The 14,771-nt window shown below is 48.1% G+C and overlaps 1 protein-coding gene across 1 annotated transcript in view; it reads left to right on the forward strand.

Annotated features, from left to right (window-relative positions):
* Positions 1-14,771, forward strand: part of Stab2 (stabilin 2) — a 155,650-nt gene that overhangs the window by 15,283 nt on the left and 125,596 nt on the right. The window contains 3 exon segments of the mRNA XM_047551615.1: positions 5,637-5,722; positions 6,550-6,619; positions 12,918-13,013. Coding sequence (XP_047407571.1) covers positions 5,637-5,722; positions 6,550-6,619; positions 12,918-13,013 — 252 coding nt within the window.

Below are 14,771 nucleotides of genomic sequence, written 5' to 3' on the forward strand. Positions count from 1 at the left end.
TTTTCATATATTTTATGGGCATTTTTATTTTGTTTAAAACAAGACAAATCTGGTCTCTATTTCTCCATCTTGGCCAGGGAAGGAAGTTCCTTACTAACTAGATTTTCATACTATTGTCAAGTGCAAGATACCACCTAGAGGAAAACACCTCCTGTGATCAACCCTTGGCTAGAGAGGAGTCATGAATGAGTGTGACTGAGAAGCAGTAACAAACATCCCCTTCTGTACATCACTTTCCCAGAGCCCTGTCTCTGAGCACTGAATCTCTGCTCTTAGAGTTTATCTGGTCAGTCGCCTATGCTTTTAATTCACTCAGCAAATATTTATTAATATTCCGATGTGCCCCAGGCATTGATCTAGACATTTGATGTATCACCGAATAAAATATGAAAGTGCCCTGCCTTCTGGGAGCTTACATTCTAGCTTATTGCTTAACTCTGAACACAAAGATCAACAAGACATGCTCCCTGGTATTAGAAACATCAGTTTATCCCTTCATCAAAAATTTGTTTTTCACAGGAAAAATGAGGGGTGTGTGAAATAGACCACCTGAGCCCCACCACCCTTTCCTGAAAAAGGCGCCAGAGTCCGGGGACATGGCAGCTCTGCAGCTTTAAGGAAACACTTGTGGCAGGAGTGTTCTGTGTCAGAATGGTGTTGCCCTTGGTAGTCAGAAGTCCCTAGGGCACAAAGCTTTTTGAGCATTTGAAGAAGAAATAGTATGACTGTTTTAGTGTCTTGTGTATATGAAGTTTATCGAATTTTCTTTCATTTAGTATACCTGGTATGCAGGTATACTAGTCAAGCTCTTGTTGACCTCTAAGCACAAGAGGCTACACATATTATCAAAAGGACCAAACTTCCGACTAGCCCAAGTGGCTTAACTCAGTGCACAACATCTCCCTATGGTCATGACCTCCCTAAAACCAGCACTGGAACTCCCACCAGCTGCCTAATGCTGTGGCTTCTCTGGAGCCAGCAAGTTGCCCAGGTGCTCCCTCCTTGCTGAGCTCATCCCCAGCAGGACCTTGCAGAAGCACCGAGCACTTTGCCACTGGCCCAACCTATGCTCCAATCAACCATCCCATGCAATGGCCAATCAGCTCAAAAGCATTGTTCCCCAGCAGCCTGGGAAGCATAAGCGTCCTCACCTCGTCCCTGTCTGGGACAATCCACACTGACTCCTCCAGCATGCCCAGGATTCTCAAATACTCATGTGCAGTAGCATTACCTCTCAAGCCCATTAAAAATGCATATTCCTGGGTCTTACACCAGAGATCCCTATTTAATAAGTAAAATATCATCAGACTTTGCATCAAATTGTGGCAGGTTATTATTGGCCAGGGGATGAGTGTGGACTAAAGTCCAGCTCATTCTTGGCTGGCCAAGCCATGAGTCTGGGGTGGGCCTGGTCTACTACAAGGAGGCGGCACCTTCTGTTTATTTTAATTCCATCTGTTTTCCAAGCCTAGTGTCTGTGGGGATATAGCCACAAAGCATTGGGGGTAGCACAGGCTTTTGCAGGCAAGTATTTCAAGAGAAAGTCTGTGAGGGAAAATGAGGAGGAAGACAGGGGAAGCTGTCAGAGAGCAGCTCCGACCCTCAAGACTAAGAGGGAAGGAAGGGGGGTTGAATGGGAGAGCCTTAGACTATTATGTGTAGTTCTAAGAAAATTGGTAGCACTGATGGGGAGTTCTCCAGCCAGAGTTGCCACAGAGGAGTTCCTGTATCTGCGGGAACGGACCTGCCCAGGTGACCCTGTTGTACCCAGGCTGGAGACCATCATGGGGTTTGTGGCCTTGGGAACAAATGGTAGATTTCAAGGGACAGTCATATACTGCATGTGTTAGTTAGCTTTTCATCACTGTGACCAAGATACCTGATTTACTCTGGTTCACAGTTTCAGGATTCAGTTCACAGTTGGTTGCTTTTAAGGCAAAAGCATCATGGCAGATGAGCATGGTGGAGGAAAGTTGCTTGGCTCATGAAAGCCAAGAATCTGGGCAGGGTTTAGAGAACAAGATCAACACTTCCAGGGCACGCCTCCATCGCCTACCTCCTCCAACTAGATTCCACCTCCCAGGAGTCCAGTGGGTTGATCTACCAGTGAGGTCAGAGCCCTTACGATCTAATCAATTCCCAGAGCCCCACCTCTGAATCTTGCTACATTGGCGAGGGCGCATGCTTTCTACATGAGACTTTGATGATGTTCCAAATCCAAACCATAACACTGCATAACAACATTTCAGTCAATGGCAGACCACATATACAATGGGGGTCACATGTGCTTATATCATCTAGTGAGGTCGTAGCCATCTTACTTTGAGTAAGATCACTCTATGATGTCCACACAACAGCAAAATCACCTGATGCATGTCATATCTCTGATTAAGTGATGCATGACTACAATTATGCTCTCGAAGTTGGAGACGTGAGAGGTGCATTTTTATGGCTTGTATTACAATAAGGAGGACCTTGGGCAATCTTGTAACAATCCCCCTTACAAGGTGATTCAAAACAGCTGGTCCAGGGAAGCACCCTTAGAGGAACACCTGCTTAAATGTTTAAAAAGAAGTGCTTGTTAACTCCACTCAGGAAAACGGAGGCCTAGAACTCCTGACATAGCATCACACTCCTGGGAGCCGGGGTGGAGGAGGCTTCCCAGTTCCTCTGTGATCAGCCTGTAGCTTGGAATGTGGTGATAATGCTCACGGATGACTCTGCCCTGTTTTCTGGGTTATAACAAGGCATGGGCTAAGTGGAACTGGCACTCAGAGGACAGAAAAGTTAAACCTGGCTCTGGGAAGGGGGGAGGTCAGGTAAAGTCTTAGAGGGTAGGAACAGCTACTCCAGGAAAGTGGGGAGTGGTCTGCCAGGGCTGGGCGGAAGGAATGCAAGATGGTGGGGGATGGTGGGGGGAGTTGGCCACGTGTGCAGAGGAAATGATTTGGTAGAATGCAGGTGGGAGACAGACTCAGGCGTTGTCTGCAGGTGTAACAAGGCCCGGGAGGGCATCTCTGCAAGGTGGCACTCATGGCAGTGTCTCAGGATGGAAGAGGCCCTGTGTCTTTCCTAGCCAATCCAGAAGGCAAGCTGGGTGTCTTCCTGGAGAGAGGCACAGAGCAAGAGAGGGAAACAGAGGGAGGGTTGCCATTTTGTTACCTGACTAGACCTGCCCAGGACTGGCCCTGGATCCCAAAGCACCCTCTCAGCTGAGCAGGGCCCAAAAGGAAAAACAAACACAACTATTTGATGTGAATGATTCACGAGAATGCTGCCTTACTTACCTTTGTTCAGCACTGTGAACTCAAGTATGCGATTCATCTTCAGATGAGCTTCAAGGGCTTGCTTGCTTAAGCTCTCTTCCCTCCTCTTCATCCTCCACTTTTGCTGCTCTTCAGACAAAAAAACAGAATCTTTAACAAGGCCTGTCCTTATGATCCAGCTGTTGCCATCTGTTGAGGCCAAATCAAAGCTAATTGGTCCATTCAGGATTAGGTCATCTTTGGTAAATGTTGAAAGTATCCAGTAGGGGGCGCTATAAGAACTCTGGTTCTCTTCCTTTATCCCAGGATGGAAACCAGTACTACCTGGTTGAATCCATGACCTTCTCCTTACATGGGACATGGACACAGAGACCAGGTCTGTGTGCCCGCCTTGTATACCTAAGAACTTACCTGGTTCCCAGCACCTCCCAATACCACCACACTGGGGCCCAAACCTCCAGCATATGAACCCTTAGGAACACACTACACCGTGTCCACACCATTGCACCCTGAAGCTCATGTATTGAAATCTCACCTCCAACAGGGTGGTATTGCAACCTGGGAGGAGATTAGGACACAAGGGCAGAGCCCTTGTGAATGGAATTAGTGCCCTCACCTAAGAAATCCCAGAGAGCTCCCTGGCCCCATGCCCCATGCCCCGTGTGAGGTCACAACAAGAAGGCACCTTCCATGAACCAGGAAACGGCTCTCCACCAGACACTGAGACTCTCGGCACCTGGATCTTTCCACCTGCACTTCCCAGCCTCGGGACTGTGGCGAACACATTTCTGATGTTTCTAAGTCACCCAGCCTAAGCTACCTTGTAATGGCAGCCGGAACCAGCTGGGATAGCTGCTTTTTCATTTTCTATGAATGCTGATTTCACATAACAGGAGGAGGATGTACAGCAGAGCAAACTGTGACCCAGGAAATCTTGGGACAGAGATCATTGATAGTGGGAGTGGGAGGGAAGGGAGCAGGAAGGCAGATACTTCCAGTAGAGGCTGGGTGAGGGAGTCTCTTATTACCGCTTGCCTGCTGGGTGACTTTAGACTGGTCAGGTCACTTAACCACTCTGTGCCTGTTGCTTATCTAGGAAGTGGGATAACATGTAACTTCAGGGGATTGCTGTGAGTGGTGCACACAGTATCCTTTTTTATTATCTATAACCGCATCATTAGCTGTTTTGTGGAAGGCTCATTTTCTTGCATGGAGTGATGATCCTGCCTCATTCACATAAGCACGCTTCATGGCCATGGCATGGCTCCCGCTTGGTGTCTGCAGATCCAGATTCCTTACTTAAACAGTCAGAGCCTAAACTGTCAACTCACAGGGGACCAACACCAAGTATATAAAACAGAATTTTTTTTAATCCTCTTTGCAGTAGTACCTGGAGTTTCTGTTGCTTATTTTAGCACCTCTGTTTGACTTTGGACATTGCAGTATCTGGCTTTCTTGCTAAATGCCCCTCCGTCCCAACATGAAACTGAATGCTTAGCACATAGTCGGAATTCCCTGAGTACTGGTGAGATCTTCTAATAAATGTTGGTAGATGCTCATTCCAGATCAACTGAGAAGTGCAAAAATCCACACTTGTTAGGAATCAACTTCTGGGTGAATGCTAAATTCCTTGGCTTCTCCTACTAAGCTCTTTATTAACTGTCCCCAATCATCCTGTTTTATACTCTCAACTGCCTGCCACTCCCACTGGGAAGCTCCCAAGTTGCAGCCCCACCAAACTCAGCATGCCCAGAGCTGCCAGGTATTTTGCAACTCTGAGACTTTGTACTTGCTTCTCTCTCCCTGAAATGCCCTTCCTTTTCAAGCATCACCAACTCCTACTGCACCTCCAAAACCCCCACCGGAGCGACTCCTCCTTGGGGGCGCCTCTGAGATTCTCCTAGGAGCATAAAGAGCCCTCTTTCCTGGGCCACCTCAGTTCTCTGCCCAGCACACTGAGTAAAGGGCTTGGCCTCAGAGTTCTGGAAGGGCTAAGCTACGCTTCCAGCCGTGCAACTATGAACTGTCAGACCTCAGACAAGGTACGGCATCTCTCTTTATTTCAGTCTCCTCACCTGCTAACCAGCAGCAATAGCCGGCACTCTGCAGGTTGCAAAGTGTGTGACAGAGGCTCAGGAAGACATAACAGAGGGTGGTGCTTTCTACTAGAGCACCTGACTTCACTGACAGTCACCCACATTCCTGTCTGCCTCCCCTGCGAAGCCCTAGGTGACACCAACAGGGTTGTCAAATATTTCTGGTTTCTGGCAACTAGCACACTAGCGGGCACATAGTAAGTGCTTCATGCATACCTGCAGAATGTTCCTGTGCAGTCTCAAAAGAATGATTCTGGGCTGTTTGGTTCCCTAGAGTGCCCAGGAGGAGCCGGGTCACCCTGCAGTGGCAGGGGTAGTTGTGCTGAAGGCATGGAAGGAAATGGGAGCTGCTCCTGCCAGGTGAGTTCAGAACATGTCCCCCTCTCCCTGGCACCTGGGATCCTCCCTAAACACGGGCACACACAGTGGTGTCTTTGAGAGGTAGCAGTGTTGGTAAAAAGAACTTGCAATCTGTGACAAAATAATCTTCTCAGAGGCTGGGGACCCTCTGGTGAGTTCACTGACTGCTCCTGCTCAGTATGCATCTGTAAAATGGGTCCAAAATAAGATCTATGCAATAACGTTTATCAGAGAAATCAAGTGTGATCACATGTGTGGTGATATTTTGTGAAACTTTCCAGGGCTATAGAAACTGTTGTTGTTGTTACTATTAATAATCCCTGCTGTTTTGAGGACTGCCCTTTACTGCTTCCTCAGCATCCTGCACCATCCACTAGCTCTGCTGATGGAAGAATTTCTTTATCTCATGAAAATGACTCTTTGCAAGTTGCAAGGCATAGAGGCTTTAAACACAAAGACATCTTTCTGAAAGGGATTGAGCTCAATTGCCTTCGGAAATGCAAAACCAAAAGCTCCTCACAGCGCCCTTGGGTGAAACTGCTTTGTGACTGCTGGCACTTGCTGTCTATTTATGTCTTTGGAGCTGACAGAGCAGCTTGGTTCTGCAGATCCCCAGATCCTTAGCAAAGAGATGACACAGATCCTCATGTCGGCATTATCACAAAAAAACAGCAAGAATAAGAAAAGTGCCAGAGAGGAGCTTGAGGACAGAGCCCAGCAAAGGGGTACTTGAGAATAAACACTGACCAGTCCACAGTGGGAAGCCCCAGGGCTCCCTACATATCGCAGGTCACCTTGGGTCTAATGTCACGGTGGCTGTTCTACAGGAGGGGTTTGGTGGAGCAGCCTGTGAAACCTGCGCTGATGACAACTTGTTTGGCCCCAACTGTTCCGGAGGTAGGTGGATTTTTGCATAATCAATGCATCTGTGAGGGCGGAAAGTCCCCAGAGAGACTGTTCTGTAAGGGAGAACCCTGAACCTGTAGCCAAGATGTGGTTGCACAGCCAAGTGTACAGAGAGAAAACCAAAGTCGATAACAAATGTGATAAACACAGTGATGGAGGGAGAGAGAGAGAGAGAGAGGGAACTTGCTGTCGCCCCTCACCAGGACACCTTCCGGTCTGCTTGGGAGGCATGTGGATTCCACTCCCTGGGCTCCTGTTCCCTGCTTTTCTCTGAGGTCTTTCTGGATCCTGGTCTCAGTATAGATCCAGGGACCTCTCGTTCCACCACAGGTCCCCCGCATTCTAATATTCCCCCTTCCTTTCCTTTATTTTCACAAATAAATGCCTGCAGCAGTTAGAGATTGTCCATTCCACAGTCAGAACACAGACCTGAGACTGGCTCATTCAACCTCTCATTTTTATTGTGCTCAGAGGTGGCCCTTGAGACAAAGATTTAAGTTATATTTTTTTGGCAGGTGATCCCAGGAAGCACTTCCCTGAGGAAGTGTCATGGGGAAATAAAAGGCACACCATCTTGGAGTTATCTTACCCGAGGGGAGAAGGGGCCACAGGGGTAGGAGCAACGCCTATCCAAAGATGCCCACATCCTAATCTCCAACGCCTGGGATATGCCACCTTCCATGGCAAAGGGGAAAGAAGGTAGCAGAGAGAGTTACGGTTGCCAATCGGCAGATCTTAAAACAAGAGGTTGTCCTGGATTATCCAAGTGGGCCTAATGTAACACAAGGGTCCTTCAATGTGTAGGAAGGGGACAGGGGACTCAGCATCAGAGAGATACAATGTGAGGAAGATTCAACCAGCCGTTGCTGGTGGTGGAGTTGGAAGTGGACCAGGAACCATGGATCACAGGCAGCCTCTAGAAGTGGATCAAGGCAAGGGAACAGATTCTGTCCCAGAACCTCCCAGTAAGGACCAACCTTGCCAACACCTTGATTTTAGTGATTGATTTTGAATTTCTGACCTCCACAAATGTAAGACAATAAATTTGTGGTGTTTTAAGAGACTAAATGTCTTGGTTCATTTTCCATAGCTATAACAAAATGCTTGAGACTGAATAATGTATAAAGAAAAGACATTTACTCAGCTCACAATTTTGGAGGTGCAAAGTCCAAACAGCATAGTGCTAGCTCTGGCAAAGCCCCTGCTCACTACATTACACCAAGGTAGATGGTATAGCCAAAATGTGTGAGAGAGCGAAAGATCACATGACAAAAAGCCAGAGGGAGGAGAGGGGCCAGTCTTGCTCTTTTACAGTGACCCCTCTCCCAGCCCCTAACTGGGATCCCAAGGGAACTACATCAATCCCTTCCAAGGGCACACCACAGTAACCTAATTACCTCCCACTAAGCCCTACCTCTTATTTTTTTGTGGGGGATGTTGGGGATTGAACTCAGAGGCACTTGGCCACGTAGCCACATCCCCAGCCCTATTTTGCAGTTTTTATTTAGAAACAGGATTTCACTGAGTTGCTTAGTGCCTCACTTTGGCTGAGGCTGGCTTTGAACTCATGATTCTCCTGACCCAGCCTCCTGAGCTGCTGGGATTTCAAGCATGTGCCACCGAGCCCAGCCTAAGCCCCACCTCTTAACAGTCCCACCACCTCTTACAATCACCACACAGAGTACCAAGCCTCCAATATATAAACCCTTGAGGGACAAGCACACACCACAGCACTAAGTTTGTGGTGATTTGTTACAGCAGCAACAAGAAACTAATACACACAATTATCAGGAGAAAGCTGTCAATTCCTTGACGCCTCCAGCATCAGCGAGTACTCAGTGTGAACACCCATCCTGAGGCTCATGCCAAACTCTCAGGCAAAGAGCTATGTATGCCGGAAGTTAACTGAGATGCATGGAATCAGCAAGACCCAGGGACTGCAGGTGTGGTAGGGACCATGTCTGCCACAGCCATAGCTCCCCAAAGGAGCATCCTGGGTGCCCTTTCCCTAATACCACTTTGTTTCTATTTCTATGGAAAAAAACAAAGTTTGGTAGACCACTTTGATTGGAATGTTTGCAAGAATTCCTACAAACACACACACACACACACACACACACTCACACACTACCCCCATAAGTTTTCGTACTCTGTAGTGTATTTCATCTGCAATGGTGGAGGCGTTGCTTCATTCCAACCTGTACCTTAAAGGTAAGACACCATGGTGTCTTTATCCCCAGTACCTTCCACGGAGCTGCCTGAAGGATAGACTCTCACAACTTTTGTTGGCTGGATGAGTGAATGAATGAGTGAGTAAGTGAATGAATGAATAGCTAATTCACTGCAGCAATGTTGTCCTGACTCAGAAACCTGATTTTGGGAGGTAGCATGTGGAGGGTTAGAGCCTCAGCCTTCCTGTCAGACTGGGTCTCAGTTCAAGGGCTACTAATTGTGAGAACCTGGATGTGTTCACCACGCTTTCTCATGCTGTTTGTGTATTTTTTAATCTAAAAAACAGAAATAACATTGCCTCCTTTAGGGAATACATAATGAGATAATCTGTGCACAATAAATATTAACTATTATTATTATTACTACCTGGCTTCCCCTAATCTTATTTCTTCACCAACTCACAAAAGATTATTTCATAACCATATCTTGAGAAATAACATGTTTCCTTTCACATCAGCCCTTCCTTACCATACTACTAGAATTTGAATTATATATACCAAATAAATACTAAAAAGATACTATGCCAAATAAATACTAAATGGGAAGGAAGAAAAGAATATGCAGTGCTGCTTAGTATACAGGAAAACTGATGAAAAATTAGGAAGATGAACCATGTTATCTCCCAGAAACTAGCATGTGAGGGGCAGAGATGTGCACGGAAATTCCTCCAAATAAAGGAAGTAGCCTCTCTTCACACTTATTTGTGCAATGGAGAAAGCACAAGTGAAAAGAATAAAAATGGTTTGGAAACCTAAAATATTAAGTCAGGAGGTTGGAAACTTGACCAGGACCCAGGGGAAAAAAATCTCTATGTTCTAGAATCCAATAGAACTTTGTGATGATGGAAATGTTCTATTTTTGTAATATTTAATACAGCAGTCATTAACCGTATGACTATGAGTATCAGAAATGTGGCTAATGACTGAAGTTTAAATTTTAGTTCACACAACTTAAATTTAAGTACCCATGCATGGCCTGTGGCCGCCATATTGAACAGAGCAGCTCTGGAACATGGTGGTTAAGAGAACAGGCCTTGAAGTCAGACTGGCCTGAGTTTGAAATCAACCCCAACCGCTCTGTGACCCAGGGTGAGTACTTAACCTCCCGCAACCTTCCTCATCTGTAAAACAGGAATAACATTTGCATCACAGAGTTGCCAGCATAGCAAAGCTCCACGAAGCATGTCACAGACACTCGATCACCAGAAGCAAGTCTGAAGTGAGGACAAAATCCACCACTAAGCAAGCCACCAGGGATGGATGGATGGATGGATGGATGGATGGATGGATGGATGGCTCAGGGATGGCTGCTCCACTTGGCAAGGGTAGGGGCGCTTGCAAGCCCTGTCAGCCAGGCGTCCACTGGATGCCACTGTTGTTTCATCCAGCATGGTGTCAGTCCTGGGGAGGTGGCGATTCTGCCTGGAAGTAGGACAGCTCTATTAGGTACAGTCTATTTTTAACACTGACTTTCCCCTGCTGCCAGAGCACTCTCCTACCAGGTTGTTTATTGGTTAGGGATGATTCAGAGCCACACCAGCCAAGGGTTTTCATCTCTGCTGCCAATGCCCTAGGTGCTCATGGCTCCCAGCTAAGGCAGAAGGCAAAGCCCGCTTTCCCTAACATGAGTCCCGAATCAGTACCACTTTGTTAATTGTTAATGAGTGACTAGTCTTTACTGCACACCTACTGTGTGCCAGGCAGTTTGGATAGAGGCTTCACGTACACACTCCCTTTGGATCCTCAGTACACCTCAAATTATCATCCTCAGGCTGCCGATAAGCAGCAGAAGTCATCGAGGCCGTCCTGCATTGTGGGGGCAGAGGCAGGATTTAACCCCAGGTGTCTGGCTCCAGAACCTGGGCTCCTGAGCCTCTTACTGTGGGATTTTGTCCTCACTGAGCACTGTACCCACTGCCCTGGTGAGCATTAGACCCAGACAGGTCATGGGGATCCAATAAGGCATAAGATTAGGCCTCTATCCCAAGAAACTGAAAATGAGAGCAACAATTATGCACTGGGAACACAGGAGATGGAGCAGCTCGACCCGCCGTGGGGCATGTCTGCACCATCCCTCGGGCCATAATGGTCTTGGCTTTGATCACTTTAAGGTCACACCACCCGAGTGTCATGTATCTCTAGAGTTTGCTGAGGCCCATTCACAAAGCACCAAGGGCTTTCAACAATCGTCTGGGAAACTCTCTGCCACTTACTTCTCCTTCCCAAGGACGCTCTGTTGGCACTGGCTGGTGGCCCTGCACTGTGGTGTCAGAGGCTTCGGAAAGCCACCAATGCCAGGTCAGTTGATCTAGTGCAGAGGCTGCAATGGAAGACAGGACGAGGGAGAGGCTCGTGCCAGGATCCAGGGCCCGCAGCAAGCAGCCAGGAGGGCAAGTTTACCAGGGGGAACAGCACACGGTGCCTGAGTCACCCATTCCACCCGCCTCCTGTGGCCCCGCCCTCTTCCACCAGCTGCGGGGCAGCGCTCGATCGCAGATCATCCCCGTATCCCTCAGGGTCCGGCTCCCCTGAGTATTTATCTACCTAGTGCCTAATGCCGTGCCTGCTGCCAGGTGGGAGCTGAGTAAATATTTTTTTTATTGAATTGAACATGATCTAATTATTAAGTCCCATACGGCCCACTCCTGTCCTCACTCCAGTTATCTCCAGAACCAACTGGACTTCTCTCCAGAACTTGTCTGATCCAAAGACTACAGCCCCGGGTGGACATCCAAGTGCTTTGCTCAAACAGAAACAGTAACACGAGGATTTTGAAGGGAGACTGACAATTGCAAATCCAATTTAATTCTCCAGGTCTTTGAGGAAAACCATAAGCTGACGACCTCCCATTTTTTTCAACTGTAACGCAGGGGTATTAATGACACCTACCTCACCCAGTGTTGTGAGCATTAAATTAAATAATGCATGCAAAGCGCTCGGCAAAATGCCTGCTAGACGGCAAGTGCTCGCTGAAGGGAAGGACAGGACCAGGCCTAAGGGGAGGTGAGCGGGATGCGCCTCAGATGCAGAATTCAAGAACCAAAACCCCCCATCAGTAATCAAGAGAGAGAATCACGTTAGTTTCCCAGGGTTGCAGAAACAAAGCTCCTCAAACTGGGTGGCTCATGGTCTCCCTTCTCCAAGCTAGAAGTTCAAATCAAGGTGCTGGCAGGCCACACTCCTTTCAGAGCTTCTAGAAGAATCCTCCTTGCCACTTCCAGCTTCTGGTAGCCCCAGGTGCTCCTGGGCTCTGGCAGCCTCCCTCCCCACTCTGCTTCCATCTCCCCATGGCCTCCTCCTCTCTTGGGTCTGCATCTTCTCTTCCTAGAAGGACACCGGTCCCCTTGGATGAAGAGCCCACCTTTTCTGGTGTAAGCTCATCTCCACTAATTACAGATGCAGAATCCTATTTCCAAACAGGGTCATTCTGAGGTTCTGCGGTTTTAGGAATCCACCAAATTCTTTTGGAGACAAAATCAGCCTCGAGGAGTGATACTTTAAAATTCCTGAACAAAACATCAAACTGTTCATCCAAAGCAAGATTCAACTCTCCAACGCGCCCCACCCTGACACCCTCCCCATCCTAATCCTGACCCTGCCAGGTGTCCTTCTTTAAAATTTAGTCATGTAGTTATGGTATTGTTCTAAGAAACTGTAAAAGATACTGTAAGAAATCACAAAGTGAAGGAAGGACCACCAAGGTGTTCCAGTCTAATAAGGGAGAAAATAGACTGAAAAGGAAGATGCTGTCAGCTGATAGACGGCCTCCTTGCTGTCCCTAGGCTGTTCCCCTGCTGAGCAGAAGCATTTCACAAAATGTCACCCCAAAAGACTCAGGATAGAAATCCTAGGCATCATTATCCGCATGCTATACATTGAAAAATGGAAGGTAAGACGAAGCCGAGGTTCAAACTAGTGTCTCAGGGACTTCAAAGCCATGGTTTCCTCCACCTCCTCCCACAGACTCTTATTGAAAGCTGCCTAAAAATAAGACCTTTCTGGAGCCTCCGGAGGCTGTCCATATCCGATCATGAAACGTGCCTTTTTTCTGCCTGCAGTGTGCAACTGTGTGCATGGCGTGTGCCACGGGGGACTAGCAGGCGATGGGACCTGCGAGTGCTTCTCTGCCTACACTGGCCCCAGCTGTGACAAACGTAAGCACTGCCGGCTTCCTTAAGGCTGCACCAGACCAAACGGGTCCCGGTGCACAGGGCCCACGCTGTATCCATTGCTGGGGTTCTGCAGGGGTGGGCCTCACCACGTTTCACCGGAGGAAATCAAAACTGAAAAGAGATGCTCAAAGGGAAAGAAGAGGAAAGGAGGGGATGGTGGGGAAGGGGAGGGAGGGAGCTGAAGCAGCGTAGTGACTGGAGAGATGGGTGGAGGAGACAACGGAGGAGACTTGTTCCCTGCTGGGAAGCCAACAGGGGCCATGCTACAAGTAGGCACCTAGTAAAGGAGATCAGGCAGAGTCTCAAGGGTAAAGTACATTCACAGCCATCGGGAGAGGACACAGAGGCTCATCAAGGCTAAGTGACCCACCGGAGGTCACAAAACTAGTAAACAGAAGTGGGATTCCCATCATTTGAATCCATAGGAAATTCTTTAAACAGTCTATGACACTGGGTCCCATTAGGAGAGAGAAGCCACAGGGTGATGGAAACGAGGGAAGTTGAATACGGTTTTAGTGAACTCTGGTAGAAGAGTAGCTGCAAAAAAACATGCAAGAACAATTCGAGGGATGCTGGAGCATAACAAAGAGCATAACAAAGCATAACCATCAGCACGGCTGGATTCACACCCTGTCGGAGAGGATATGGTGGCAGAGAAGTTGGCTGTTTGGCCCAAGCCAGCATTGGACCCGTCACCTAGGCACAGACAACCCTCCAGGGCACTGGTGAGTTGAGCCTGGTGGGCTAGAGGAAGCTGCCGAGGGTGGCCTGGAAAACGCAGCATCTATGTGGGGAGGGCCAGGGGAGGTGGTCGTGGGTCCAGGCCAAGGATGCGAGGCCACCGAGAGATAGTGCGGTCTGGGTGCCCAGCTGGGGCAGAGCATCCTGAAGAGACGATTCAGCTGCAGCCACCACAGCACCACCCTGCACCCTGCATCCAGAAGAGGTGAGACTGCCTCCTGCTGTGTCCCGCCAGCGCCCTCTACTGGCAAAGCTCAGCATCTCTCCGTGAAGGGGACACCCACAGGTCCAGGCTGATGGCAGAGCAGGTTCTGAAGGGTGAATGTGGAGCTGTGATGTTTAGAAATTGGTCCCGTTGACCACTTAACGTATCTGCTGGATTTTGGCTCCTATAAAGTGAAAAGCCCAGGCAAGGTTGAAATTCAACAAATGCAAACAAATTATATGAAAAGTCACTGAGGTGACGTAACAAGGTGAGTGAAAGACAGCCTGTGCCTTCTCCGTGGAGGAGACGGTCTTGCAAACCACCAACCCGCACTCAGGTGGAAGGCGCCCCTCTGTGGCCTGGCAGCCTCCTTCCCCACCACTCCTGTCACTGCCCAGTGAGACAGGGACCCAGTCAGAAGCCAGCCTCATGGAGAACGCTGTCCGATTGGCCTCCAAGTCAAAATTGTTTCTGTCGGGTCAAAAGATAAACAAGAGGCTGGGACAAAAATATCTGCAATCCCCACGACAGCTGAAGTTTTATAGTAATATAAATTCCATGAACCAATTTTGAAAACAGGTCTAAGAGCAGCTAACTACTCAGAATAAGAAACGAAAACCAGCAACAAATGTTTAAAGGGTCGTAAACCCCCGAGAAATCACACGAGTACAAATTAACGCCACATTGATATAGGGAGGTAGTTCTGGAGGTTTGTTTGGGTTTGGTTTCCTTTTTTTTTTTCCCAATATAGGTTAACCTATTCTAGGCGTTTGAGAACAGTGACACTGGCAATG

Source organism: Sciurus carolinensis, chromosome 4 (genome assembly GCF_902686445.1).
Source record: "Sciurus carolinensis chromosome 4, mSciCar1.2, whole genome shotgun sequence".
Taxonomy (NCBI): domain Eukaryota; kingdom Metazoa; phylum Chordata; class Mammalia; order Rodentia; family Sciuridae; genus Sciurus; species Sciurus carolinensis.